Here is a 27,776-nt window from a genome sequence, read left to right as displayed (position 1 = left end):
TAGGACAATGCATTAGTACTGACATTAAAGGCATTTTAAAGAAACAAATGTATGCCCTTGTACATACGTACTGATACTGAAGACATTTAGTGTAAAAACTGTATGCCTTTCTACATTAATAATGCATTCCCCTTGTTTATTTTACCTTTATTAATGAAGGATATTTTGCATTTTCAATTGAAGATATGACAGATGACATTTTGTTTCCATTTTGTAAGTGATTAAAATGTAGATACAACTGTAAATTTTGTGGCATAAATTTTATTTTCAATTCTTTAATAAAAATTGTTAATATTCCAGCTAGGTGTTGGGATATTTTATCAAAGGTTATGATTTTTTACATCTAGTCCTTGATCTAAGGAAAAGAAACTGAAACACTACATTACTGCAAAACAAAGGCATTACTGTAATACCTAGGGGAAAAATTAGAATATGCATGAAGATAAGGGTTGAGGTCTCCAATTTGACAGGGTTTTGTTTTTGACTAATGAATAAGTAATGTGGTACATGTTCGTTTGTTATTTTTTTATTGTTAGTGATGGGTATTTACATTGGGTGGGAGGCTTATGAAGGTTTTGATATAGATGTAGTCCTGGTTTGAACTACTATAGACTGATTCTGTTTGTTGGAGGTGTGAAGGAAGGCTGTTCCATAGAACGCTGTTTCGGGCTTGTCTTGAATAAGTCATTCTTGAGTTTGAGGGACCCTCTTATTAATTTGGTATAAAATAGTGCAGAATGTCTATGGGACATAACGTTTTGTGTATGAGCTGGGGTGAGTGGAGGGCGATCACAAGGAATTATTACTGCTACTAATAAATATGCATAAATGAAAGACAAATCACATTAATGTAATTTTATTTTCAAACATCATATTAGCATTATTTTTTTTAATGCAGAGAAACTGCGTATGCAGTGAGCACAGGAATGTGAGTGTGCTTATGAATGTGTGAGATAATTGTTCTATACACTTGTAGAACTGTTAATCAATGGATTATTTTTCCCTGTAATACCTTTCGTTCTCTTTTATGCCTTCCTTTCTCTAGCACCCAGCGCAAATCTCATCTGTCCACATTCATGTTTTCATAGTACGTGTGTGTGGAAAGCGGGAATAAATTTATTTTTCGTTTCTTTCCCGATGAAAATTTTTAAATGATGTGCGCTAAGAATTATCTCCCTTAGTTTCTGTTTCTTCCTTATCATCAGCTTCACCGAATATTATCTGACAAAGGAGGTACATTATTTACAGTGTACTTTTTTTGCAGTTAATCCAAATCGTTTCATTTGTGAGCACCCTCCCCCATTTGATGCTGTGATCTAAAATCTAACATGACAGTGATGATCACAATCTTGTCTACTCCTTCCCTCCCCCCCCCAAAAAAAAAAATTACAAGAAAAATATAGTCTAAGTATATTTTTGACAGCGAATACGCTTGATATCGTTCATAATCTCTAATGCACATATAAGCGGACCTTTGTGCATGCCAGGAAGTAATCATGAGAGAAGCATACAACAATTATAAATGAGATAACGCTATTTTCGGTTTCTAATCGTAATTAAATGATGCATACTTGAGGGCACCTGGGATATATGGGGGAAGAGAGATGAAAGAAATGAGGAAGTAAGGTTTTAGAGTAGGTGTGGGAAGAGTGATACAATTTCGTGATGCCACATGTGTTGGTTACTGCTGTTTGTACTCTCTTCCACTTGTTATTCTTTGCTGTTAACTCTTAGGATCCATCAGGCTTTCAAGTCCGTAGTGGTCGTGTGGTTTAAAGATCAGCTAGATCCCCGAGGTCGCTCTGTTCCCTTATTATAGACTGCCATTTAGTTTTTATACAATGTATATTTATCTGTATTGTACTTGACATAATTTCACTTTTATTTAGTTTTTTTAACGCTACCTTAATACTATCAGTTTGTTGATTTATGATCGTTAAATTAAGACAATATATTGGACTATTAGAACATAGATGAAGTTAGTGTATCTGATTAGTTATTGACACCAAAGTTCTTTCATTATGTGAAGGAAGTAATTACCAGTAAACATGACTTTGGAACAAGAAGTTAGAATAAAAGAAAATATGAGTAGCATGACAATCTTTGGGTGATTAGATTAATTTTTCCCCACCATCACTCACACAACAACTATGCTACTTGTTGTCCAGATGGAGTGCAAGAGAAAAAGACTGGATTGTGATTCAAGTGACAACATGGCTATAAATGCTGAAACACAAGTGAGGTCATTATTTCAAAAGGAATTTTGTTACATAAAGTCTTCAAGATGGACTCTAGAAACAACCTCACTCTTCAGAAACTTTACAAAAGGGGAAGAACTCAAATCGTCAAAGCAACTTTGTACTTGTGGTAGAGTAAAGAACAAAACAGCATGGCAAGATACATCAGAACTATGCACACATCAGACATTGTCGTCATCTTTAAACAAAGACTGCTTAATGGGTGAGATAAAAAATATCCCATTACATGATTCTGTGAGATGTGCATGCTACAATGGAAAACATGGTGAACTGGAAACAGCATTTGTAGTGAAATCTCAAACAGAAACCGAAAGAAGTGGCTGCAGCCAAGGAGAAGCTGCACAATTACATACATGTCATGACACTCACAGCCACAGCCACTGCTGCCATCATTTAAACCATTATGAGAACATTTCAAAGCCAAACCAAACAGTGAATTTGGAGGAAAAGAGGCAGAGACAGATGAGGGGCCTTTATTTGTCTAAAGCTTGGCCACACAATGAACTGTTGGGCCTTAAAGATAATTTAAACTCGCTGAAAGATCAGCTCAGTGATAAGGAAATGGTTGTGTGGCATCAGCACACCAGCTCCACCAACCTTGCAGGTACATTTTAAAAATTAATACTATTTGTTTCAATGAAGACAGATAGAATTAATGAAGGTAAATGCATACTGTGTGCCCAATTGTTATATTTCATTCTTGTAAAATTAATACTCTTCTACGTTAAAAGCGTTTGTGTTCTCTAGCTGTAGAGAAGTAAAATTTGAGAGTCAGATTTGATTTATTAATTGTCAGATTAATGCTAGCATTAATAGTTAATTTCTGTAACTATTTTAAAGTAAATCTAACAGTTTTCTTTGTCATTTTTTTCATCATTTATTGTTTTTCCTGAAACAGTAAAGTTTTGTCACATTTCAGGCAAAATAGTAAACACAGTAAAACAGCAGTTTCGTGCAGAACTCTGTACCCAGGCTTGGTGCAAGTTCCATGAGATCTTGGCTCGTTATGACATTGTTCCACAAGCAGTTCTGAAATCACCATTTAGTTCTTACTGCTCTGTGCATCTCTGTGAAGCCCCAGGTGCCTTCATCACCTCATTGAACCACTTTTTGGTTTCTAGAGGTAAAAATTAAATTCTTATTAAAAAAAACAACCCTCTTATAGCTGTTTAGAATACTCTACCAGTTTTATACTTAGCTGTCATTTTAGTGCAGTTGAGTGAGTATTGGAAAGAGTTTGCATGTTTCTGTATAATATAGATGAGCATGCATGCACATGCATGTCAGGCTGTGGCCTTGTCTGCATGCACGCATGTGTGTGTGAGTGTGAGACAGAGAATGTGTGTGTGTGATGCTTGCATGTACATGCATGATAATAAAAGGGAGAAGTGAAAAGACAATAGAAAAGATTATGATGGTGCAAAAATATTCAGTATCGTTGAATAATGTCAGTACGTCATTTTCACAGGCTTTAGAGGCACATGGAACTGGGTGGGAACCACACTGAACCCTTACTATGAAGGCAACAGTGTCATGCAGATGATTGATGACGATCGGTTCATCAGAAACTCTTACAGGCACTGGTTCTTCGGGGAAGATAATTCTGGAGACCTCATGTCAGAACAAAACCTGAAAGCCCTAAAGACAAAATTAAGATCTATTGGTGATGTACATCTTGTAAGTGGTTGTGAAATTACTGACTAGAATCTGTTGCCTTTTTTATTTCATTTTTTGTGAACTATTGTGATCTTACAGCTTTTGAACATTCATTAAATAAATAAAAAAGTTTTTAGGAGTATTTATCATATTAGTGACTTTCATTGTGGAATTTAGATTCTTTTTTGTTGAGAATTCATAGCAATGATTTAAGTGACATAAGGTTTGTTACTATTTGACTAAGACTATGTCTACAAAATGATTATGTGCATCAGGAGAAGTATGAAATCTTACTAACTTCATTTTAATGTCCATATGATATGCACATGTAAAGAAAAAGGAATCTAAATTATTACTAATACAAATTATTTACTTCTTAATATCAGCAGACATAGTCTTTACCATTTCTTAAATTTTTGTTATAAGAATGATATATACTCAATAGTAGCCTTGTAGGCATTATTTGTGTAATGGGTTATGGCAGTCTTTGAAGTTAAACCTTGAATGTCTATTACAAGTCTGGCTTCTTGATTTCTTGTTTTAGGTAACAGCTGATGGGAGCATCAACTGCCAGGAAAACCCTGCAGAGCAGGAAAAACTTGTTTCTCGCCTTCATTTGTGTGAAGCCTTGACTGCATGTCTTATTCTGGCACCAGATGGGAATCTTGTCATTAAACTCTTCACCATGTTCGAATCATCTACTATTTCCCTTCTTTACTTTTTGAACTGTGCCTTTCAAAAGGTGAGCAGATTTGAATTTTTTGGTCTAATATATGTCAGCAGAATAATTTGGCACAAAGTTTAATAATTTGGGAAGGCCATTACATGACATTATACATTTACAATCATGCTTTAACGTTTTTGCAATCTGTTTAGGTAATTGTATGCAAGCCAGCAACTAGCAAGTCAGGAAACTCTGAGGTGTATGTGGTCTGTTGTGGCTACACAGCACCCATGTCAGAAGACCACCTTCTTGCACTTTTCTCAGAAGTCTGCTGTGAGTAGCATTTAGTAGCTTCAGTGTCTCATCTCCCAGTAGATTGTCTTGTGTCTCTGTGAATATGCATTTGAGCACAAACTTGCATGCATGTGTGTTGCCTTAAGTAGAATTATAGTAATGCCTCAGCATGCTGATCACTAAAGATTTCTCAGCATTCTTCATACGAGAGATATTCTTGTATGATTCTGCAGCATCCACAGATGAGGATACAGTACTGTTCACGCAAGACGACATTGCATGCGACTTTTTGGATCAGCACATCGACTGTTGTAAGCATTTCAGTCAGCTGCAGTCCTCGACCATTGCCCATAACCTGGAGCTGTATGGCCACATGGGTCAGGCTGAAATGAAGATGCTTGGAAATCTGCAGGAGCTCTGTGTAGATCATTACATTGGCTTGACTCAGCTGAAGCCTATCAAGAATGATAAAAGAATCATAGCCAGCAATCAAAAGGTTTTTGGGGAAAAGCAGTCCATTTTTTAATCTGAAACTTCACTCTGAACTGGCCCCTTTCATAAGTTCTTTTTTTTAAATAAAGAATTGTCTCTTTTTCACTTTTAACATTCATGCTTAGGTAGTTTCAAGAGGTCTGGAGGTTGGAAACAAAAGTGTGTGTGTTTGTGTGTAAGTGTGTGTCTCAATAATACCCTGTAATCTGTAGTGTGTGTAGGTGCATATACAGAGGCATGCATGTGTGTACATTTCACCAGTGGCCTTTTTAATTCAATTTCTTTGTATAAATGTTTAAGTTGAGAGGTTGATCAATATGTAATGCAATGCTCTTAGTGTTTTATTAACAGAAGTTCTTAAATTAGACAAATGCAGTTTCTAATGTATCACTATCAGTGAAACTTATCATGAAAACATGTGCAATAGTTCCAAAGTAAACCAACATTAGCTTATATATCAGCCATTGAGGAAGTACTGAGATCAGAATGTAGAACAACAGTAGTAAACATTACATGCCATGTTTTTCAGAATTACATTAACAATATCACATATCCTGGTTTTAATAATGTCATTCTCACACTCTGCTGACCATTGTCATCATTATCATTCTCTCAAAGTGCTTAGATTTTGTACAATCAGATTTAAATTCTCTATTTTTAGGGAAGAATTTATAGATTTTCACCTGTGCGTGCTCTTGCCAATGGAGTACGCTCTGCCTGTGTTAGAGGAAGAAATGCAGGCAACCCTCAACAGCTGGCATCTTGGCAGTCTTCCGTGCCGGTGGGTAAGATTCAGGGTACATTTCGTCAGCGACAGGAGCAGCATACAGTCACCTGGTTGCAGCTTCTGGACCAGATGTCAGAGTACAGCTTACCAGAGTATGACTGGCTTTATGTTAAGGTCAGTTTAATAAAGCATAATATTCATCACCTGATACTCAGTTGCTACCAACAGAAGTGTTTTAGATCCATGAGAGATCTCAATACTTTACACAAAGATAGTTCTTTGCATCTGATTGATTTCACAACTGGTAAAATTTAATGCAGCTTATGTCTCTTTTATTAATTGCACAAGAAAGTGTTGCTAAGCTGTTGGGGTAGTAGAGTATCCCCACAGTGTGTCTGCTGTAGGTCTAACTGTTCTTTTGGTTGTAAATTTTTCTGTGGTTTCAAAACTTGTCTATGTGAGCCATTAATGTCTTTCACAAGGCTGCCAGACATACAGTGACCCCTGTAGTTGGGCTCTGATAGTCTGTATAATAAAATACAGCAGGGAAAGAGATAAACTACTCTCAGAAGATTAAAACCATTATTCTTACTTAGGACTAGGGTATTCTCCCTCAAACAAGTGTAGTCAATGCACAGTTTCAAAAGGAAGCACAAACTGACACTTTTTAAAATATCATGCACAGTTTATCTTTGTACTTGTAGTTATTGTCTATATCTGTGTATAGGCTGCCTCCTTTGTTTTTTTGTAAATATTTAATTTCACCTATTTCACTGTGCTTTGGGAATATTTTTAATGTCATGTTTTATAATACAGTCCAGGTTAAGAATGGTGGACGAGGTGCTTTTTTGATGTTTGATTGCAGATCTTAAGAGCTTGAGGCAAAGTAATATGATGGAGTTTCCTGTGCTATATGTGTAACAATTGTAAAATGATTGCATATTACAGTGTCATGAAGAGCTGAAGGATGGAGAGGTGAAAGAATGGTGTTTGGTGAAAGGTCGTCCTTTGAAGCAAGTGTTCAGCAGCCAGTTTTGTGACAGCACTGTCTTGGAAAACTGGACGCTGCTGATGCTGCAAGCAAAGGTTATTGCCTTATGCCAAGGAAAGATTTACAAAAAGTTTTGACTTCATATAAAAATTGAAGTTTAGGGTTAGGAATATCCCAACAAAAACATGTCATCAAAGTATAATTTATAAGTTGTCAGATTTTAATGAATCATGATAAAGAATTAATTAGATTTTCAGTTCTGCAAATGTCCTGCACTTTAACACTTACCTGTGTGAGATCACGCATGTGCATGAACATATATGCACTCACATATGTGCATGCGCACACACACACAGAGCTTCTGCATCTCTTTATGTGCTTGAAGAAATGTCTGTATATTCAAGTCTTAAAATGCACATAAAATAAAAAAATATGATCATCAATAATGATGTTTATTAACGTTTGATCATCAATAATAATGTTTATTAATCAGAAGTTCAGAAATTTTGACTCCTCAAAACAAGTCAAGAGGTATAATTAGAATCTAAGGAGAAATGAATCGCATTCAAATATGAAATGCTTTGTGGTGTAATTTTACTAGAGAATAAAACTATCAGCTGCTGTAGATGGCAGTCATCATCAGGACAGTTGACAGACATAAATAATCAGGATAGTTAATAGTCATCATCTAGATAATTAACAGATTCCTGATGTCTTTAGGTGGTACTCTGCACACTTTTTTTGTTTTTGCCCTTCTTCCAGGTGAAGCATCACCAAGAAATTCATCTCTTGAAGTATGCTGCTCATGTTCAAGCTCATGTTGTCGCCCTTTTTCGTGACACTTGCCATGGTTCCTGCAAAGAGAGAGAATCACAGCAAGTACTTTATCATCTGGCGCTTGCAGAGAGTGCAACATCCTGCATGTCAAAGGCATTTCAACTGTTGCCTGTTTCTCAGCATTTGCAGCTGCCATCTGTGGACAGTCTTCAGAGGCTCGGGGATGGTGCTGTCTTCCTGTTTGTGGACATAACGTGGCCGGCTCATCTTTGCTTTGAGGAGTTCGATTGCTGTCCAAGGCTTCTTTCAGTTGTCATAGCCATTTGTAGTGTGAGTGTCATTATTTCTGTCAGTTGTCATAGCTATTTGTAGTGTGTCATTATTTCTCACTGTGTGCATATTGTTTGGTTAGATTGTGCACAGAATGTACAATGATGTATCTCAAAGTGCAGGGGAACTTACTATTGAACTTTGAATACAACTTACAGATATACACTTCCCTAACCTGACTTATGACTGACAATAGTGCTCTATAATGAAATTTTTGCAGAAGTCACATGTTAAAAAATTAAATACATTTAAATAGTCAGCTTCTTGCAGACCTTTTACCCTATATTATGATTCTCTGCAAAAGTCACATAAAAATCACATAAAATGAATTAAATAGAGAATGCTTGTTCCTTGAGTTGAACTGACCCTGTAATGACCGTATCATTCCAACGTAGGATGATATGGTCATGGCAGGGTTGTATTCGTCTGGGTGATACCATTTTTGGTCAAAAGGACTGGTACCCTCCCTGTTCATTGTTGTCTCGTTACCAGTTCACACCAGTCAATTGTGTTTCATTATTGACTCTTTTTGAGAAGTCACGTGCTTATAAAAGTAAAATTTTTGTGACTGTTTGCGCTTCATTATGACCTTTTGCAGTTCATTACTATGAATAGTGTATTTTAAAAGAGAGTTTCTTTTGTCTGCCATGGTACATGTGTATTGATCGATTGCTCTTATCTGGAAAGCTAGTTCCCTTATAAATCTTCAGTCAAACACAGCAATGATAGAATAATATCGACTAAGCAAAAGCAAAGACAATTTGTAAAAAAGCAGTGTCTGGCTTTTAAGAGCATTAACATTTCAATATTAACTTGAATTTATTGGTGCTTAAAGTCATGGTTCCTGGAATGACTGATATGTCTTGCTACTATGACCCCCCACAGTTATGACCTGATGTTGGTAGATTTTAGCGAGTTTTAGAAGGGAAGTTTTACTATACCTTCATTTGTCCCTTTCAGTACTTGAGAATCGGGAGCAACGTAGTAGTGCTGATGCCAGTGGCACTGACACGTCTTTCTGCTGGGCTTCTATTTATTCTTGCTCGTATGTTTAAAGAGGTGGGTGTGTTTCTTATCAGGTCCTTAATGTTTACGCACTGCATTCCTTCTGAAGTCTTGGTTTGATAAGGAACACAATTTTGCTTATTAGAAACTTAGGCACAACAACTTAACCAGAACTGTTTAAAGTATGATCTTGTGATTCACTTCAAAATAAGGATCAGGAATTCTGTACAATACTAACAGTATTTTATGCTTTACACATTCACCCATGGATAACTTCAGTCATTTACTTTACATATTATATGTAGAGTATTATTAAGTCAACTCATCACATTTCTAGAAATCATACCTTGGGTTAATTTTGTGGTCCTGTATACCTGTGAATCATCTGATTGACCTATATTAGCTTTCATTCTTATCTTGTGGGGGGCGGGAGGTCTGTCTTTTTTAAGTACTTTGCAGAGACATAGCACTGTGATCCCATTAAACTGCTGCAAAGAGTTATGCAGCTTGATCTTTTTTGTTGTGTGGGGGCTGGTAAATGCTCAGAAAAGTAGATGATAAGATGATATGAATAGTGAGCAGCTGCTTCAGAGGGTGTGTGAGTGAAGGGGAGACAGACACAGAAAGAAGACAAGGTGTGAAGAAAATCCTGTAATGACAGTGATGCCCCTCGCTTGTGATTATTATGGACAGAGCCCTGTAGTCTGCTGGAGTGATCTCCTTGTACCTAGAGTCATCACTGTCGCGTAGCCAGCTTCTAGCGATGAAGAAAATGTTGATGTTATGCTCAAGGATGTAGTCAGCATTAAGATCAGCCGTGTCAACAGGATTTACAGACTGTAAACGGAGGGTATCGGAATCTCCCAGTTTGTATAGATTACCACCTGGGTATGGAAGCATACAAAGTTTGTACATAGTTATAAATAGTTAAAAACTTTACCAAACTTTACCAAAGTTGGTCAAACTTGCATCCATGGTGTTCTTTTAGGAAGGGCCTTAACTCTTCTTTTGTTCACCTCTTTCTTGTCTTCCTGCTCCTTATCTTATCTTTCTCCTCTCATTCTGTCTTCTTTTTCAACACTGACAAACATTATATATATACAAACTTTAGACACATACCATTAGACACCTACAAAGATACTTGCAAATGAAAGCCTTATAAATACCTCCTTGTTTTAATGTTTGCAGACGTGCAGTAAAATGTTGGATGAGAGTCCATTCGCACACCAACTTTTATACTTCCAAGGGTTTCATTCTGCACCATACACCGTTCTGCAGTATCTGGAATTGTTGCGAGAGAACTTGCAAACACAACACAAGTCACCAACTTTAGAAGACGGTCTTTCATCATTTTATGATCTGCAAAAGAATATTTCTGTCAAAGATTCAGGTGACATAAACCTTGTCACTGAGGTCAAATACCATGAAAAGAACAACCAGAAAGAGACTGACTTCTCCTTTCATGAGTCTCTGCCTGTGACTGCAGAAAATACTTGCATTAAGTGCCACACACTTGCAAAGACCCCCCAAGAATCAGCTGCAATACCAGAGACAGATGAGGTCAATGCTTGTGTAGGGAACAAATCTGCTGGCTTTGAAAACAAAGTTCCTGCAACTGCTGTCACTGATGAAGGAAACATTGTAAAAAGTATCAAGAGTAGTGTCTCTGTAAGGGATGCTTGCATGAGCAGAGAGAGTTGTTTAGTGCCTTTGGAAGTGGTACAGATTCTCAACATTCTGAATGGTGAGTAAACCTTTTGTATCTAGATTTAAATGTGAAAGAAGGATCTATCACTTACACAAGTGTATGCACATGCACACATTTATGCACACTGTCACATTCTCTCTCACACACACTCAGTCACACATAAGCATGCATTTTCCCATGTGTTCTCTCTCTTACATGTACACGTGTGTATATTTACACACATGTAGACATCCATACGCATCTGCACTTTAGTGGAATAAAATAATGAAGAAAGACTTTGCACAAAGAGTTTTTGACCTGTAGGTTTATCCCTTTGACCAAACTGACATTTGATATGACAGGATCAGTTTTTGGAAAAAAATGACCTAGACCTGTGACATTGATTTTTTTTGGATTGGGTTTTTTCCCTTACTTGTTAGGCCGTAGCTAAAGGGACTGCTGTTTCTTATTTTTGTTTTTCTTGTTAGATCTTAGCTAAAGGGACTGTTGTATCTTATTTCCCAGATTGTGGTTTCTGCCAGTTGCTGCAAGCAAGCAACACAAACTCACTGATGAAATTCATCAACTATGTTAAGAAAGAGGAGCTGAAGCAGCTAAAAATCCAGTGCAGTCCAGAATAACTGATGTGGCTTTTTGAGAGTCAGCTGATCTTCACGTGAAGAAATATACTAAATGTACACTGTTGATTTTAAAACATTTACTACAGCAGACAATTAATTTTCAGCAGGCATGCATACGGAAAATTTCATTAGGCCTGAGCCTCATCTGTACAAGCCTAATCTGCAGAGTGTAAAAAAACCTAATCTGTACAGTGTGAACAAGCCTTATCTGTACAGCATGAACAAGTCAAAATATTTTAAGGCCTTCCCTATTCCTTTATGTGGTTGTTGGTGTTGTATCATAAATTGTTGAAGTGAAAGACTAGGGCTTCCTCGGTCTTCTTTGTGTGTGTATTTCTGGTTTTAGCTCTGTAAGTGGTGTAGATTTCGCCATAGCAATGTTAGAAATATATTTGGGTGAGCTGCAAGTTGAGGATGCTCTTTGGTGTGTGTGTAGGAAGGGGGTTGAAAGCAGCACAGAGGCAAACAGTCTGTCTCTGTTGGAGGGAGGATAGAATGCAGGAGTCTGGTGAGGAGCAAAGGTTTTGGGCAGGAGTGTGGACAGACAAGATTTCAGTAAAGTAGTAGCGGGAGGAGCCTTTAAAGAATCCATGGCATAGAGTTGAGAGTTTGTAGTCTATTCTAGCTTTAACTGGTAGCCAATGAAGAGAGTGAAGAAGTGGTGTGACATGTTCACATTTGGTAGTCCGGAAAACGAGATGAGCAGCTGAGTTCTGGACTTTTTGAAGCTTCTGGATGAGGTACTGCGGACAGACAGCAAGAAGAGAGTTGCAGTAGTCTAGTTTACACAGAACATGCGAGCAGATGAGAATTTTGGTGGTTGAGATGGACAGAGTATAAGGAATGGAGCTGATCTTCCAGAGCTAATGCAGAACAACAGATGTGAGAAACATGTTCATCAAGAGACAGCGTGGATGTTAAGAATCTTGTGGAAAAAATACTCACTGAAGGCCTAAGGCAGTGAAGTAGGTGCAATGACTTTGGGCAGTTGACTGTAGCTTAATGTTAAGAGGACTGTTCAGGCCTGTGAGTACAATTTTGTATAATAAATTCTTGCTTGTGACTGATACCTGAACTGTTATCAATGTCTGTCCTTGTGGTTTTATTCTTTCTGGATATGCTGATTCCAGATCTGAATTTTAGGAAATAGGGCAGTTGTCTTTCCTACATGTTAACATGATTCATTTTCTCCCCCACATGATTTACTTCAGTTTAAGACTAAAATTAGTTTAGTCTGTGCTTTAGTAGTGATGCAACTAGCTCATTCTGTTTGTGACTTGCCTATTGTGATGTCATCTGCAAATCTTTCACAAAACTGGAATATGTGGAGGTAGAGATCATTAATGTAGATGAAAAAAGAAAAAGTCCTTGTGGAATATCCAAGAAAGTGAGTGAGAGAGCATGAGTGAACATGTGCACGCATACAACTTCCATTACTTCGGTTACCTCCATAGCCAAAGTTTGTGGAAGAGTCAACAGTTCATCAACATAAGGACTCAGTATGCACATGAACTTTTTTTTAATATAACAATGAATACATGTCAACAATATAACAATCATGGCAGTTTGGAAAAACTTTATAGCTACAAATCTGCAGCAATATCTCTTATTAAACCTGAGAAGAATGACACCAAGTCTTGTTGGCAAAGTTATACAAGAAAACTTGTGATAAAAACAATAAACTCTTCCACCAAAAAATGCCAAGTGGAATCAATACAGACAGTTTGACGAAAGACACAACACTGAGACAGCACAAAGGATCACGTGTGTTGTACTGGGCAGCTGTACATCTCAAAATTTACCTCTGCATTCCCCCTTTACTCAACTGATATACACTTTGGATTATAGTCTCCCTTTGTTTCATCTTTCCCTCAGACAAAGGCATGCAGACATCTCTGCTTCTCTCTTCCATCCACTTTGCATCCAGCAAGAGTCAAGGAATCCATAGTCTACTGGCCCTATGGCCAGCTTTTTGTACGTGGTTCAGCATGTCTAGAGTACATTAAAGGCATAACTTCTGGTCATTTACCTTCTCTGATAGCTTGGGTGGGTAGAGGAAGTTATTTAGCAACATAGCCGTGCAAGAGCTGAACTGCCTTGAGAGATGAGTGAGGCTGATTTTTTAAAAAAGTGTTGCTTGAAGCTCCATGTCTGAGCATCTCAATGGTGTGTAGGTGTACAGGTGTGTCTGCATGTGTGACTCTTGACTTTAGGTTAGATTCCCTCCCACCTGCTGAGCTTTGGACCGCTGTGTCCTATGGCTCCTATGTCTGTGGGAGAGGTTTAGCTGTTTACATGTTTACTGCTGAGCTGTGGAGGGAGGTCCATTGGTGCAACGGTTAGCGCCTGTCACCAATACAGTGTGGGTTGGCTGTCCTGGATTCAGTTCTCGCCTCATGCACTCTGCATGTGGCCCTCTCTTTACAGGGCTGACTCCTTTGCCTTGATATAGCCTTAGTTGCTGACTCGGTGTTAAACACCAATCCCTCCTCCCTGCTGAGTTGTGGACCACTGTCTCCTATGGCTACTTGTCTATGGGAGAGGTTTAGCTTTTTACATATTTACCTACTCGTTCAAACAAACGCACGACATCTTTGACACACACCAGCAATAGAAATATGGAAGATTTTGCATAGCAGGCACGCACACATGCACATATAAATAGACGCACTTGCACATGTAAACAAGCACACAAACACTTGCACACACTCACGCACAGCCATGCGTTACAAGTCCTCGTGGCCAAGTCTCCCATCCCATGTTTCCACATCCTCCTGTTCATCATAATCCGGCACCCGGAACGTCACTAGCGGGCACTTGCCTTTGATGTTTCGACAAAACAATTTCTCTAGCGTCGCCGTCTTGACCAGGTCGAAGCCAACATCGCCTCCGAAGGTGGAGGGACGCCAGTAGCGAGGGCTGTTGATGAAGTTGGCCATCAGGCCTTTGACGGAGCACGGTCCGCCGATCTCGATGATGCTGTTGCCGAACATGGCGCGGTACGAACGCTTCTCCACCAGCAACCCGACGTAGAATTCCACCGCATCGACATCCTCGTACAGTTTCTCAAGTTCACCTGCCATAGTTTTCTCTCCTGGAAAACAAACAAAGACGAAAAAAATAATCTTCAGAGCATCCAAGAGCTTAACGACAGCCAGTCAACGAACACCTAGCGACATGGTGGTTAGACACTGACTCCCCACCCGCCACGGCTAATGATATCAGGATGACGATGATCATGTGGACGAGGACACGGAAGGGCATGAACTTTGCACTGAAAGGGTGGACACGATAAAGATGTGGACGAGGAAGACATGAGATAAGGAGGGTGTAATGGTGCGATGCTCATGAGACGGAGGAAGAAAGACACGAGAAGAGGAGGCGGAGGTGGATGATAATTTAACTGTTCACCCATCAACATTATCTAAAGCTAGAGCTGCTTGAAGACACAGAGTACTAGCTTCTCCACACACCCACGCATCTGTACACACCTGTGAGCTCCTCAAAGGAGGTGTAGGGGGACAGGTTGAAGCGCTTGCGGTAGTTATTGAGGGATTGCAGTCTCAGCTGTCGCTGGTGTTGTAGGGTCCAACGCAGGACATTGATGGTGGATGGGCCATGATTGTGGTGGGACATCTAAACAAGAGGTCAAACAAGATATAGGTCACCGCAGGTGATTAACGTTTCTAATCAAACAAAATTCTGTTTGCAACTCGAAGTTGCCGGCTCTCCTGTCACATGTTTTTTGTTTGTTTAGGATGACTTTAATTTATACAAGAACACAAAAATACATCTTTAATAGATATAATCAAGTATTTTTCAATTTAAAAAGCTTGTAAATCCTGTAATTTTCTAAATTTCCTTAATATTCAGCCTGACCACCTGGCTGCATGCCCATGAAAGGGATGGGATGGGTAGTTGGGTGAGGCTGGAGTCATGAGTGTAACTCACTTGGCCGGCTCGCTGTCTGGACATGGAGTCGACGACGTTGGCCAGGCCGTGCTTGAAGACGACTTCCGGGTGGAACATGAAGTCGTGCATGGCGTACTCCTGGCCGCTGATGTTGAAAGTGTTGGGCATGAGCGGGTGCCAGTGATACAGGTGGTTAAACTCGGCAGAGATGCGGTTCTGATACTGGAAGCGCCGGTCAAAGAGCAGCTCAGGGCTGTAGGTCAGCTTGAAGTTGTAGTTGCTGAGGTGTTGCACGTATTCCTCGATCACAATCTTGATGGTTTCTCCTGCGAAATAAATAAATAAATAAATAAATAAATAAATAAATAAATAAATAAAAGGAGAGGAATGAAAGGAAAGCCTCTTCAAGAAAATGATTGTCAGGAATCTGATCATTTGTAGAAGAAGCATGTTTCGAGGTATGTGAATGAGTGTATGCCAAGTTCATTGTTTATTGTTGACTCAAACTCCACACAGTTCGTGCTCACCCAGAATGACAAGTCTGGCCGTTTGAAATAGGCGCTCGTCGTCCCACTCGGGGTGGGCAGCAGCGAGAATGTCGCAGACGCGGTTGTGCTCCCTCATCCAGATGGTGGAGTAGACGAGGAGGCCAGGCAGTAGACCGAAGAACGGGTGGCCGACTGCTAGCTGGTACTCCTCCTTGACGTATTCCGGGTAGGTCATCTTCACCCCAGTCTCTGCGACGGTCATGGGGTACTCTTCTCCGTTCATTATCTGCACATCACACGATAGAGGCGTCAAGCGTCGAAGTGAAATGAACGTTTAGTTAGAAAAGGGAAAACTGGAAATGCTAGACACTGTTGCATAGTGGTTTATAATAATAATAATCATCATCATCATCTGAAAGCAACCTCTAAATAACACTGACCTGCATTTTTAATTTTCCTCCCGAGAAGAGTCTCAGGCGGTTCTCAGTCTCCTTATCCCCACCGTAGATGTTGCTGACGTCCACCTGTCAACATGAAGAGCGATAAGCGGTTAGCATGTTTACTTTTTTGATCACGTGATGCGTGAGATAGGAGTTAGAAGGGAGGTGTGAAATTCTCCTTAATACCTCAGTGAGATCGCTGGGACTTGTCTGTAAATACAATAACATCTTTTCTGATAGATAAAAACTTTTAAAAAACCCTAAACAATAAACTAAAGTCCTCGTCGTTGTCATCGTGTTAAGTGTTGAGTGACTTTCTACTACCCCCGTTGTCGGGTGGTGTCACGTGATTTGGGTGCAGTTCGACTCACCCCGTGGCCTCCCCACTGAGCATCCGGGCCTCCCTTGAAGTCAGTCTTGAAGAACATGTGAGTGAAGTGTTGTGCAAAGAAGGTGAACAGAACATTACTTCCGATGGGATCCGGCAAAAACTTCTTTCGTGTGAAAAACTTTTTGATGAGAAGGTCGATGTCTGGCAGTTCTTTTGGACCTGAAAAAAAAAATGACTCTGTAACTCGGACGTTCGTTAACCAGAGAAAACACTTAGAAAATACATAGGAAACATTTAGTATATCACAGTGGGTCATGTCTAATCCAGCTGCATGTTCCTAAACCTGAGAGAAAAATATTTTGTGTGAATCGGAAACGTCGTTCTGTCTCACCTTTGACCCCCATGGGAGTGGGGCATTCCCGGGGTACGGGTGGCAAGATGCGAGAGTATACAGTCAGGTTGAAGACTGTCTCCAGGTTTGGGTATTCATGACTAGAATGGTAGAGAGGAGGCGAGTCGATGATATCAGCTCTCACTGAAAAATGCAGAAATATTTATTTATTTTTGCAATTTCCTCACTCACTCTCAAATTATTTCTGTTTGTCACTGAGCCTCTGCAGGAAACACTCAAGAAGAGTGAAGTAACCAAGTGTTACTAACAATGAACTCTTTGTTTTGAGACCATTATTATTCTGTGTTTATTTATTTATTTTTGTAAGATGCTTTGAGCCAGCCTTTGATGGTGGGGGAGGCGCTATATAAATTCATTTTATTATTATGAACAGGCAAAAACAAAAACAGATAACCGACGTATGTGTGTATTAGACAATCTTAGATATGAAAGTAAAGAATATAGGTATATATACTAGAAAAGTTCGTGAACTGGGTTATCGTGACAACTTTTGAGCTGCAACATAATTTCTTGCTCGTTTGATGTGTTTCTGTGGTACAGTCGTGCGATGGCTGTCTGTAGCCAGCTTTTTGTCTGCTGTTTGTGATCAAATTTATTTCAAAACATCTGCAGTTTTCCTTTCCGACATGCTTTTGCAATTTCCGCTGCACATTTCTTTGTGACCGCCATTAACCCGTGCGTGCATTTAGTTCTGGGCCGGTCCCGGTTACATGGAGTTCGCTCAAGGCTCCCGTGCACTCTGGTGTTCAGGTGTTCAGGTGTGCAGGTGTTCAGGTGTTCAGGTGTTCTGGTGTGCAGGTGTTCAGGTGTTCAGGTGTTCTGGTGTGCAGGTGTTTTGGTGTTCAGGTGTTCAGATATGCAGGTGTTCTGGTGTACAGGTATTCTGGTGTTGAGGTATTCTGGTGTTCTTATGTTCTCGTGTGCAGGGTTTCAGGTGTTCAGGTGTTCTGGTGTTCAGGTGTTCTTGATGTTCTGGTGTTCAGGCGTTCAGGTGTTCTGGCCCTGACATCACTCGTCTTAGATGTTCTAGTCGTAAACACCGGACGTAAACAGAACTCAAGCCTGGCACACTTACTGACATAGATCGTCCCCATGAAGAAGTCGTGCAGCGGCCGGACGTAGTTGACTAAGTCCCACAACCACTTCAACCGAGGCTCCACCAGTAGATAGTGCAGCGTGTCTGACGAGGGCCGCAGCCACGACTTCACGCGCTTCATCAAGGTTGCTGCAACATATACATAGAACATAGACATAGAACATAGACATAGAACATAGACATAGAACATAGACATAGAACATAGACATAGAACATAGAACATAGACATAGTACATAGACATAGTGACGTCAACTTAGACATAGAACATAGACATAGTGACGTCAACGTAGACACAGATAATGACTTCAACTCTTCCTTTCACCTAACACAAATAAAAATGAAATAAAAAAATAATTAAATAATTAATACTAATATAACCATAATATCTTTTCTATAACTAGAAATAACTAGAATGCAAATATTGTATATTATTTAAATGTATTATGATTTAATTATGGTTTATTTGCTCATTGTAACTTGATTGAAAAAAACTGTGTTTAGGTTAGGGTTAGGTTAGAGAGTTAGAGATGAAACTGCTAGAAAAACACGGGTACAAACGGCTGCAAAGTTTGTATTTTAATAATGAAAAAATTTTGTTGACAATCACAGAAGAAATGTTCTCTGTGGTGTTTCCTTCTTTCTCTCTCTTGTCTAGTCTGTCGGTCCATGTCTAATGTTGGTCAGTTTAACGGTCAGACAGTACACTACACAACTCCAAGTTTCCGAATGTCTACCCAGGAACTAAAGGAAACACAAAAAGATTTAGTTTTCCTTTCTATGAATTTTTTTAAGGTAAGCACAGCACAGTCTAGTATTTTGCTCAAATGTACAGGTGTTGGACAGGAAACACAAAACGTAGTTTTAATGTATTCTGCATAATAAATAAGTAGAAAGAGGAAGATGTTATTTATTATCATCTCATTTAAGACAGCGACGAAATGTCGAAATATAAAAGAAGAAAAAAAAAAAAAAATAAATAAATCCTCGTTTCCTAAAGCCATTAACTTGGCATTTCTTATGACTCACCATAACAGCCCGTCTGCAGCATTAAAAAGAAGAAAATAATTTCAGAAAAACATTTGCCAAGTTTCTCTCGTCATGACTGGCGTCCATTTAAATCATAATGAACTGGGATATAAAAAAACAACAACACACCTACACACACACACACTTACACAGACACAAAAGAAAATGCGCGAGCTTACGGTGTTGGCAGTAGTCGCCGTAGAACTCGAGGTTGGAGCAGTCGCAGATGTAGGTGCTGGGGCCGGTAGTCAGACAGACGCCGTTGTTTTGACACGGAAATGAGCAACAGGGGTTCCCTGGAATTTCAGGAGCAAGAATTGAGTTTCCACCTTCTCCCCTTTTCTTGTCCTGTCAATCCCTCCCAACCCCTCCCTCACTCCTTTGTCTGTTATTGCTTTATCCCTCCAACCCAATGTCTTTCAGGGGAAAAATAAAATTACAAACAAAAACACAGTAATCAACAGCATCTTGTGGAAGAAATGACACTTTGTTCATAACATTTGGGAATGTTTTCTGCTATTTGCTGTTCATCCTTTCACATGTCAGCACACACAAACACTCACACGGCGAAGACACGAACAGACAAGCAGTCACACAGACATACACACCTGTAGCGGGAACAGGCTGCAGCAACCACAGGAGGACAGAGAAGATGGACGCTGGCAGAAGGACCATCTTTAGTCGGACCTGAAAACTGAAGATCCAAGTAACAAGTGATTAAATGTATCGACTGAAGATTTGTGTGATGTACAGTGGATGCAGACAGAACGAGGGAGTCAAAATGTTTTAGAGAAGTTCGTCCTTATTCATCCATCTGTCTGAGGTTCCAGGTGAGCTCAGTGGAGATTCCCACCTCGTCTCCGTGGGCAGCACATTCACACATGACCAGAGAATTGTAAATGTGTGGTTAGAAACTTGTAAATAAATCTCGTAGGAATAAGTGAGGGAATGAGTGAGTTGCGTGCAGTGATAACTGGTGGGTGAGTGAATAATTTTGTGGATGGTGGGACTGATGGCAGTTTTAGTATTTTCTGCCGGCTTAGCTCTGGGTAACCATGCTACACCCCTTCATACTACAGGGGGAAATGTGCTCTACAAATTCAAGTCAACTTCAAAAGTACTGCAGACCCTGGTGTATGGAGGAATAAAGTGCACCCGAGTGAATAAGCTCCGCATGACTTACTAAAGGCAAACACATATCCATCTCCCGTCAAAGGATGTGTTTCACACCACAGACCTTTTCACACCATTAGGAACTCATTTCATGGATAAAAATCTCTGTTGAATGTTTTCTAGGCTTGCCGAAATCTCTTCTAATAAAATGACGGAGGTGAAAGCCTCGCTGCTTGCGAACATGCCTTTCCAACGGTGTGTGAATGGGAAGTTTTTCAGGCCTATGTACCCGTAGCCTCCACCCAGACACAGGCATGCACACACCTTGAATAGGGAGGTGGGGTAGCGGGACAGGGCGGTGGTCCACACTTTCATTCAGCGAGGTCTGTCACAGAAGAACCGTGACTGGAGGGAATCACCCAGGGTAACACCCACGCCACATGGGATGGCGGGTGATCCTGGTTTTGTGTTGGAGGCAAGTGTCCGCCGTGACCCCGTGTCAGGTCGTCACCCTCATCTGTCGATGTAGTCTCTTCACGTGCTCGCGTTCGGCGAACCGAAAAGAAGGCAGTAAAGACTCCAAAAAGGCGTTTGACTGTCAAATTATATCGGCGTCGATGTGGGATTGGAGATGTACCTAGAATATGAAGTTCTTCTCATCGTGCAGGTTATCATCATCATCTCACTTTTGCTTCGTGTTGTAGAGCGACCCCTACCTCTTCATGACATCGAGAAACGTGCGAAGTGCCCTTCCTGACATTGAAAAGTAACCTTCGCGGGTAGCCTACCCCAGTTTCTGACGATAAAAAGTTCGTGGGTGGATAAAAGAATGTCTCGAGCCCACCCCGATGTAAGGACAGTGAACTGTGAACGGTTCTCTGTGTCAAGGACACGGGGGTACGTGTGGCCACCCCAGTGATCGTATCAATGATAGCTGGGGTCCATATATTGCGAGAACAGAAGTGGTGGTGGTAGTGTTGGTGGTGGTAGTGGTGGTAGTGGTAATTTGAGAAAAAAGTACCTTGAACTGAGATTTACCCAACTATTAGGAACAAATTTAAATGACAGTTTCGAAAACTGATTTCACCGCTTTCGGAGAGAAATCGCACTAGAATTCAGTCAAGACATCACAACTTCTAATACTTCACTACTATTATTTACGACAGCCCATTGGCTTATTGGTCACGTGCTAGTCACACGTGATATCGCGACGTGCACGCCCTCTACAGGTCCGATGACGCACGCAGGTGGACCGCAGGTGTGTCGACCAGCTGTCGCTTATTACATGCATTGACTGTCGTCGGGTAGGTTGGGGGTGGCTGATGATAACAGCAACACATTGTATTTCATGACCTGTGACCTGTGCTCACTGCAAGTGACGCATGCGCACCTGTACTTGTCTTCATCACAAGTGACACACATGCACCTGGACTGCATGAGATGGGTTGGAGGTGATCTCAATATTAAATCACCAGCTTTCCGATTTCATGACATGTAAAAATAAAATAGCTTTCAAGCGCTCGGAACCAAATAACAGCCAGTACAAACGACGAAAAAAAAAAATAGAATAATCAACCCTAATTAAACCATCACAATTAAGTGACATAATTCACTTCACAATTCTCCTTGGCCTAAAGTATCTTCAGCTCACAATTCCCCTCACAGCTCACCTCAGTAAGTGTGCCCGGTACGTAATCTGTTTAATCGGTTAGGTTTCCACCCAGCCCACCCCAACTAATAATGCGAGGGTGGCTGGTTATCCTCACAGCACTCATTGCCCACTTCAAGCACTCTCACCCAGTGAGAGACGCCCCTTCCTGTTGATGATGATGTTGATGTCTCAGCAGCGAAGTAGCTCCGCCATTCTGGAAGTGACTCACCCAACAAAAAGTTTGATTTCTTTTATTTCTAATTTTTTTAAAAGAAAAACTTTGATTGCATAATGACAGAAACGTTTCAGCTTATGGTAGCGTTTCGATTCTGAAGATGTTTTCACAATTTTCAAGCTTCCTCGCAGTCAATCTGTTTACAATTTTCTTCGAGTATGGCGGTGATGTTGGTACAGTCTGCCCTCTCCAGGACTTCCAGGCTCATAACTTAATCCTGCCATTGAATGACAAGGATGGAGCGAAGGTCTCTCATGTGAAAATTTCTTAGTTCCTCAAGATCAGACCTGGGCAAACGCCGGCCCGCCTCCTGTCTCTGACCGGCCCGCCCGCTGGCCGCCCACCAGTAAATATACTATATATACAGTATTGGGTAAAACTGAGTTAACTATATTAGTCCGGCCCTCTAGAACCATTCCAGTTTCTCATCCGGCCCCTTGGGAAAATTAATTGCCCACCCCTGCTCAAGATGCTTGCGGTACAGACTCACAGCCGTAGAGGAGAGAAGTAAGGACAACGGGGTACTCACTTGGGGTAGCGTGGGGGGTGGACTACTCCTTCTACACTTTTGCTTTAATGCGTATCCAAACTATTCACCAAAGACAGACGGGAGGAGGAGGAGAGCCATAAATTCTATTTCTCTTCACGCCGAGGCGAAAAAAGTCGACATTGCTGTAACATTCCTGCGATACCCGCCGCCAGGCGACACAAACCCGATGGAGTGTAATCGCATCTCGGTGTCTCCGCTGCAGTAAAGCTTTCAACACACAAAAGAAATAATTCACTGCAGCTGAAGTGCTGCCCTACCCACCAACTGCCGCACTGAGGCGGTCAACCGACGTGGGTACGTTGCGTTCATCGCCGAACATCTAACGTCCTCCAGCGGTTCCGGTATGACCACACTTCGCCGCGGTATGTCTGGCGTGCCTGGCATTCCATCGGGGTCAGGGTTTGGGGGAGCACGTGACCCGCGGTGGGAGGAGCCTTGGGGTTCAATCAGGTGGGCAAGTAATCGTGGTTTTAACATTGCAGACAGATTAATACAACGTGGAGTGTTTACACATGTTTAGAAGCAATTATGCAAACATTTTAACAGGTTCACAAGATAGTTGGCGTGAGGGCAGAGAGCAGTAAGTGGTTCATCCTGCCTAGGAAAAGGCTTGTGAAAAGTGAGGGTAGAGAACAGTACGTGGTTCATCCTGTCTAGGACAAGGCTTGTGGAAGTAAGGGCAGTGAACAGTAAGTGGTTAACCCTACCCAGGCTTGTGGAAAGTGAAGCCATCCCCTCGCCTCCCGTCGCCCTTATTTTCCCGTGAAAGATCAGGTACCCGTTCAGTGTCGGGTGGACAGATTATGTTCTCTCCGACAAACCACACAATAGTCAGCCCAACCTAAATGTCACGGACAGGCCAACATGACACATGACCCCAGCACTTACTCTACTACTCCCCATGTAAACTTATCAATGAACATTTCCTTCTCTGTGTTGGACTTCTTTCTGTGTATGGTGACATTTGTTGGCGGGTGGCACTCACTTGATGTTTGGGGGAAAAAAAAGTATTGAGAACCGAGCTCAGCACAGTCACAAGACCTTTGATCCACTCACGAGACAATACAACCTTCGATCTCACCATGACACGTCACAGTTGTACAACCAACCCCACGCTGCACCTTACACACTATACAAGGATGATTTGTTTTTAAATTGTTCTTTCATATTTTTTTGTTTCCCATTTTATATTAGTTCGTTGGCTACAAATGTCGTAAGACGAAAATAATTCTCCTTGTTTACCATGGAGACGAGAAGCGTCGGCACCAGGATACCACAGAGGATCATGCAGTGAACAAATATTTGTAAATTGAGATGACATATACAGCTCGCAACCCTACTTCTCATAAACAGGGTAGGTACTTTTCTCCCAGCAGGAATCTTCCATAGAATGTGTGTATAGATCACATACCCTTGTTCGTCTCCCCCTTGTCCCCCCACCTCTTTCACATCCAGTTTCTTTCGCTAGTTAAGGATGAGTAGTTCTCAGCGAACTGAATCGACATTAACACCTTCCCCTCCATTTGATGTTTGCAGTCCTGCACTCAGTTTGTCTGGAAAGCCTTGCAATCAAACCCTGAACTCAATTTTCTGCCTTTGTTGAGATCCTGGACTCTGTTCCTGAAGATCAGGCACTGAGTCGGTTGTTTATTACCCGGCATTCAGTTGGTTTTTACAACTCAGTTTGCGTGGGCAACTCAACCATCCAGCGACTCAGGAGTCGACTCCAGCAACATACAATGTATCTTGGGGTAGCCATGAGGCCAGTTCTAAAAGGAAATATATTTGTGTGCAGGAAACTTCAAACACCCTGCCTCTACCTATCTATATATATTTATTTGTATATTTATATGTATATGTGTATGTACAGTGTTTTTCGGATTTAATGGCTCCGATAATTTACTCTTACCGAAAGACTTTGTAAACACAGACCTACCCGGGCATCCTGAGCTACGAGAACACGTGTGTTTAGGAGTCTTTTGTACCCGACCAGACAAGTGAAACAAAGCAACTTCCCATCAGTATTATCAAGTCGAGGAAGTCCAGCTGCAACCAGAGAAAAAAAAATGACGTGTTTCGGAGGCGAGATGTGAACCCACAATCCCCAGTGCTCATTGGTCTGCTGACACTAGGCAACCCTTAGAAACGGTCGAGGAAGGAGAAGAACTGAGGAAAATTAAAAAGGGAAAAATAATCGTGAGAATAAATCATCGCTTGAGTTGAATGCCGATCACATTTAAGAAGCGAGTCAGGCGTCTATCCGAGTTCCATTTGCCGGGCCTGCTGAGGGTAATGGGTTCAGTAGGTTGTTTACAGTAAACACTTCCCCCGGTGACATCACGACTTGGCTTATTTACACGACAAACTGCAGTTCAAACCTCCGTGTTGTCTGCTTTATGTCTGTATGCAAACCACTTAATTAAGGAGGGACATCAGATGTGCTTGCTTAGGTGGCGGCAGCAAATATCCCTGTTTACCCTGTATTTACCCTGCATACCCGTTTAATCTTTACTGAGGCATGCACGCGGAGGTAACCACGTGGCCTGTCAAAACAGGCGACACACCTGAGTGACGGACATGGTGAGCAGGGAGATGGACGTCACACACCTGCACCAGGTGAGACAGAGATGTGATAAAATGAGACTTGTGTCAGGTTAGACACGATGTGTGTCAGGTTAGACACGATGTGTGTCAGGTTAGACACGATGTGTGTGAGGTAGACACGATGTGTGTCAGGTTAGACACGATGTGTCACAAGCAGTCGTATGTCACACATCTCTGACATTAATTAATAAAGGAGTTAATTAATCATCGGTGTCCATCACAAAGCAATGTAGCTTTGAAATGTGGACAACAATACAAAATGAGTCTCGACTGAGCATGAGCCTCACCAACGCTCAGTGACATCTGGGGAGGAAGCCATCACACTGTCACGTGACAGGCTGTACACGTTCTGTCAAAATAAAACTGTCCTCGTTTCTTTTTTCTCTCTTTTTTGTTTGTTTGCTTAACTGGCTTGTGCAAGCTCGCACATGCACGTGGGGAGACAGGAACAGAGAGAGAGAAGGACAGGAGGAGAGAGTGAAGAGACAGGACAGTAAAGACGGAGGCATGAAATAACGGGGAAGGTGCACACCGAGTGTAGGACCGCTAGAGGTAACACAGGGTCAAAGGTCTCTCGCGATATTTGCTACGCGCCACAAATATTTCATTTGAATTTGCCCGAGAGACAGGTGCACGCTAGACTAAACGGTGTGTGTGTGCGCGCGTGCGTGCGTACGTGTGTTGTCGACAGCAGGTCAAGGGTTATTACAGGGCTTTCGTCTCCTCTTTCGTCTATTTATACAAACCGCGCATTTGGAAACTTTCGGAACGAGTGTTACTGAGAAGTAAACCGGATTGCATAAACACTTGCAACGTGAAACATCGATTGCACATCTCTGAGAGAGAGAGAGACAAATAGAGTAAAGGGGTGAATAAAGAGAGCAGAGAGAGAAAAGATCTGGAAGCTCACCTTTTCTAACGGTTCAGGTGTCTGATGACGATGATGACAATGATCAGTCCGGAAGTATACTCTTCAGTCGAACGTGGAAACCAGAAATTCCAGATTTGTTGGTTCAGTGATGTCAGAGGTTCCCTTGTTCCCTTCTCACCTTCAATTCTTTTTCCTTTCTGTGAAAACTGTTGTCTCGACACTGAAGTTGTCTGCTCCTTTCTCTACAACCAAGTTTTCCCCTCCAACAACCTGTTTCCCCAATGTCAACGCTGGAGTTTGTGGATGGTATGGTTGCCTGCCAGCACTATGCGCACACAGACACTCGAGGTCTTAATGAGTGGATGTAGCTGAGGTCCCATCAAGTCTGGGGTTATATACACGGGTGTCAGGATCACTCCGTTCCGGAGGGCCCGCCACCGAGTCGTCGCCATGCGGGTGGGCAGCAGGACTGTGTTGGCGTGGGAGTGGGTGTGAGCGACCCAGGAAGGTGGTTGGCTGAATGGCAGGTGAGCCACAGCCGGGGGATAGGACGCCAGTGCGCATGCGTGACAATCTTGCGGTGAAGGAGAGGGGGGGTCTGTGTGGGAGGGGTAGGGGTCGCGGTGTGGGGTCACGCTTTAATGGCTGCACCTTATGAATGACTCCTTGAGCGCTGCGTGACAGGTCAAACAGTGCAGCATGCATTTTAAAATTTCATTTTAAAACTTTAAAAAAATCTGTTTTATTTTTGGAAGCGGGGAGGCCTGGAGTCGTGATGTGTTATTGGGGATCATTGCGGGATGTTGTTGATTAATGTCGGGTAAGTGAAGGGAGGGACGTTTCGGTGGAGGATATCCGCCAAGAAAATTTCTGTAATTATCTATCCCTTGATTGTCAGATGTTGCTCACGGACCAGCATTTCCAAACCGCTGTATACTGATTTACATTGATATTTATATATACACCAATGTAAATATCTATGATATAGATTGATGCACATCTATGGATGCTGATGTACATTGATGTATGTTGAAGTAAATTGATTTATACTGATGCTTATGTCATGGATGCACAAAACAGGATCATAACATGATACACAATGACTGTAGTATATTAAAGCATAATCATGTAATTATAATAATTAATGCTTGTCCTATGTTAACACACGAATCATGTATAATAAGGAATGGCTGTCGTATGTCAAAACATTATATTATCATATGTGATAATTAATGCCTGTCGTATGGTTTTAAAGTACCGTGCACTTTTCAGGCAACAATTGTAATATTTAATATTATTAATGTTATTTATATTTATTATTAATATTAAATGGGGTTCATACGTGTGTGTATGGGGGAGGGAAGAGGTCTCCAAGCTGCTAGTGAAGACATTCTTTAAAGTTTACCTACTGACAAGACATAAATATATACATACACTACATAAACATACACAAACATATAAATATACACACAAACACATATTCAGGAACAATAATGATGATGATTACAAGCTAGAAGATACTGA

At 41.1% G+C, this 27,776-nt stretch overlaps 2 protein-coding genes across 5 annotated transcripts; one reads left to right on the top strand and one right to left on the bottom strand.

Annotated features, from left to right (window-relative positions):
- The first annotated feature begins 1,125 nt into the window (after positions 1 to 1,125).
- On the top strand, positions 1,126 to 12,591 carry LOC112575293 (cap-specific mRNA (nucleoside-2'-O-)-methyltransferase 2-like). 4 transcript variants are annotated; one of them, XM_025257036.1, is made up of 13 exons: positions 1,126 to 1,233; positions 2,169 to 2,862; positions 3,178 to 3,381; positions 3,727 to 3,935; positions 4,459 to 4,656; positions 4,791 to 4,911; positions 5,106 to 5,368; positions 6,026 to 6,265; positions 7,040 to 7,177; positions 7,845 to 8,189; positions 9,150 to 9,248; positions 10,383 to 10,938; positions 11,407 to 12,591. In XM_025257036.1, the coding sequence occupies exons 2-13, from the start codon at positions 2,169 to 2,171 to the stop codon at positions 11,520 to 11,522; spliced, it is 3,183 nt and encodes a 1,060-aa protein (XP_025112821.1). In that variant the 5' UTR covers positions 1,126 to 1,233; the 3' UTR covers positions 11,523 to 12,591. The 4 variants fall into 4 exon arrangements, with proteins under 4 accessions (XP_025112821.1, XP_025112824.1, XP_025112822.1 ...); XM_025257039.1 differs by having other exon boundaries at positions 8,040 to 8,189; positions 11,407 to 11,824; XM_025257037.1 differs by lacking the exon at positions 1,126 to 1,233 and adding an exon at positions 1,507 to 1,621.
- Positions 12,205 to 27,355, bottom strand: LOC112575294 (prostaglandin G/H synthase 2-like). The gene is made up of 11 exons (XM_025257040.1): positions 26,292 to 27,355; positions 19,837 to 19,922; positions 19,408 to 19,524; positions 18,181 to 18,330; positions 17,085 to 17,228; positions 16,734 to 16,912; positions 16,363 to 16,446; positions 15,962 to 16,208; positions 15,474 to 15,760; positions 15,014 to 15,158; positions 12,205 to 14,616 (listed from the first exon to the last, which is right to left on the bottom strand). Exons 2-11 carry the CDS (start codon positions 19,901 to 19,903, stop codon positions 14,249 to 14,251), a joined length of 1,788 nt encoding a protein of 595 aa, XP_025112825.1. The 5' UTR covers positions 19,904 to 19,922; positions 26,292 to 27,355; the 3' UTR covers positions 12,205 to 14,248.
- Positions 27,356 to 27,776: the final 421 nt, after the last annotated feature.

The sequence above is a fragment of the Pomacea canaliculata genome, linkage group LG11 (assembly GCF_003073045.1).
Source record: "Pomacea canaliculata isolate SZHN2017 linkage group LG11, ASM307304v1, whole genome shotgun sequence".
NCBI lineage: Eukaryota > Metazoa > Mollusca > Gastropoda > Architaenioglossa > Ampullariidae > Pomacea > Pomacea canaliculata.
The sequence above is the reverse complement of the archived record's forward strand: the minus strand, read 5'-3'. Positions and strand labels throughout refer to the sequence as shown.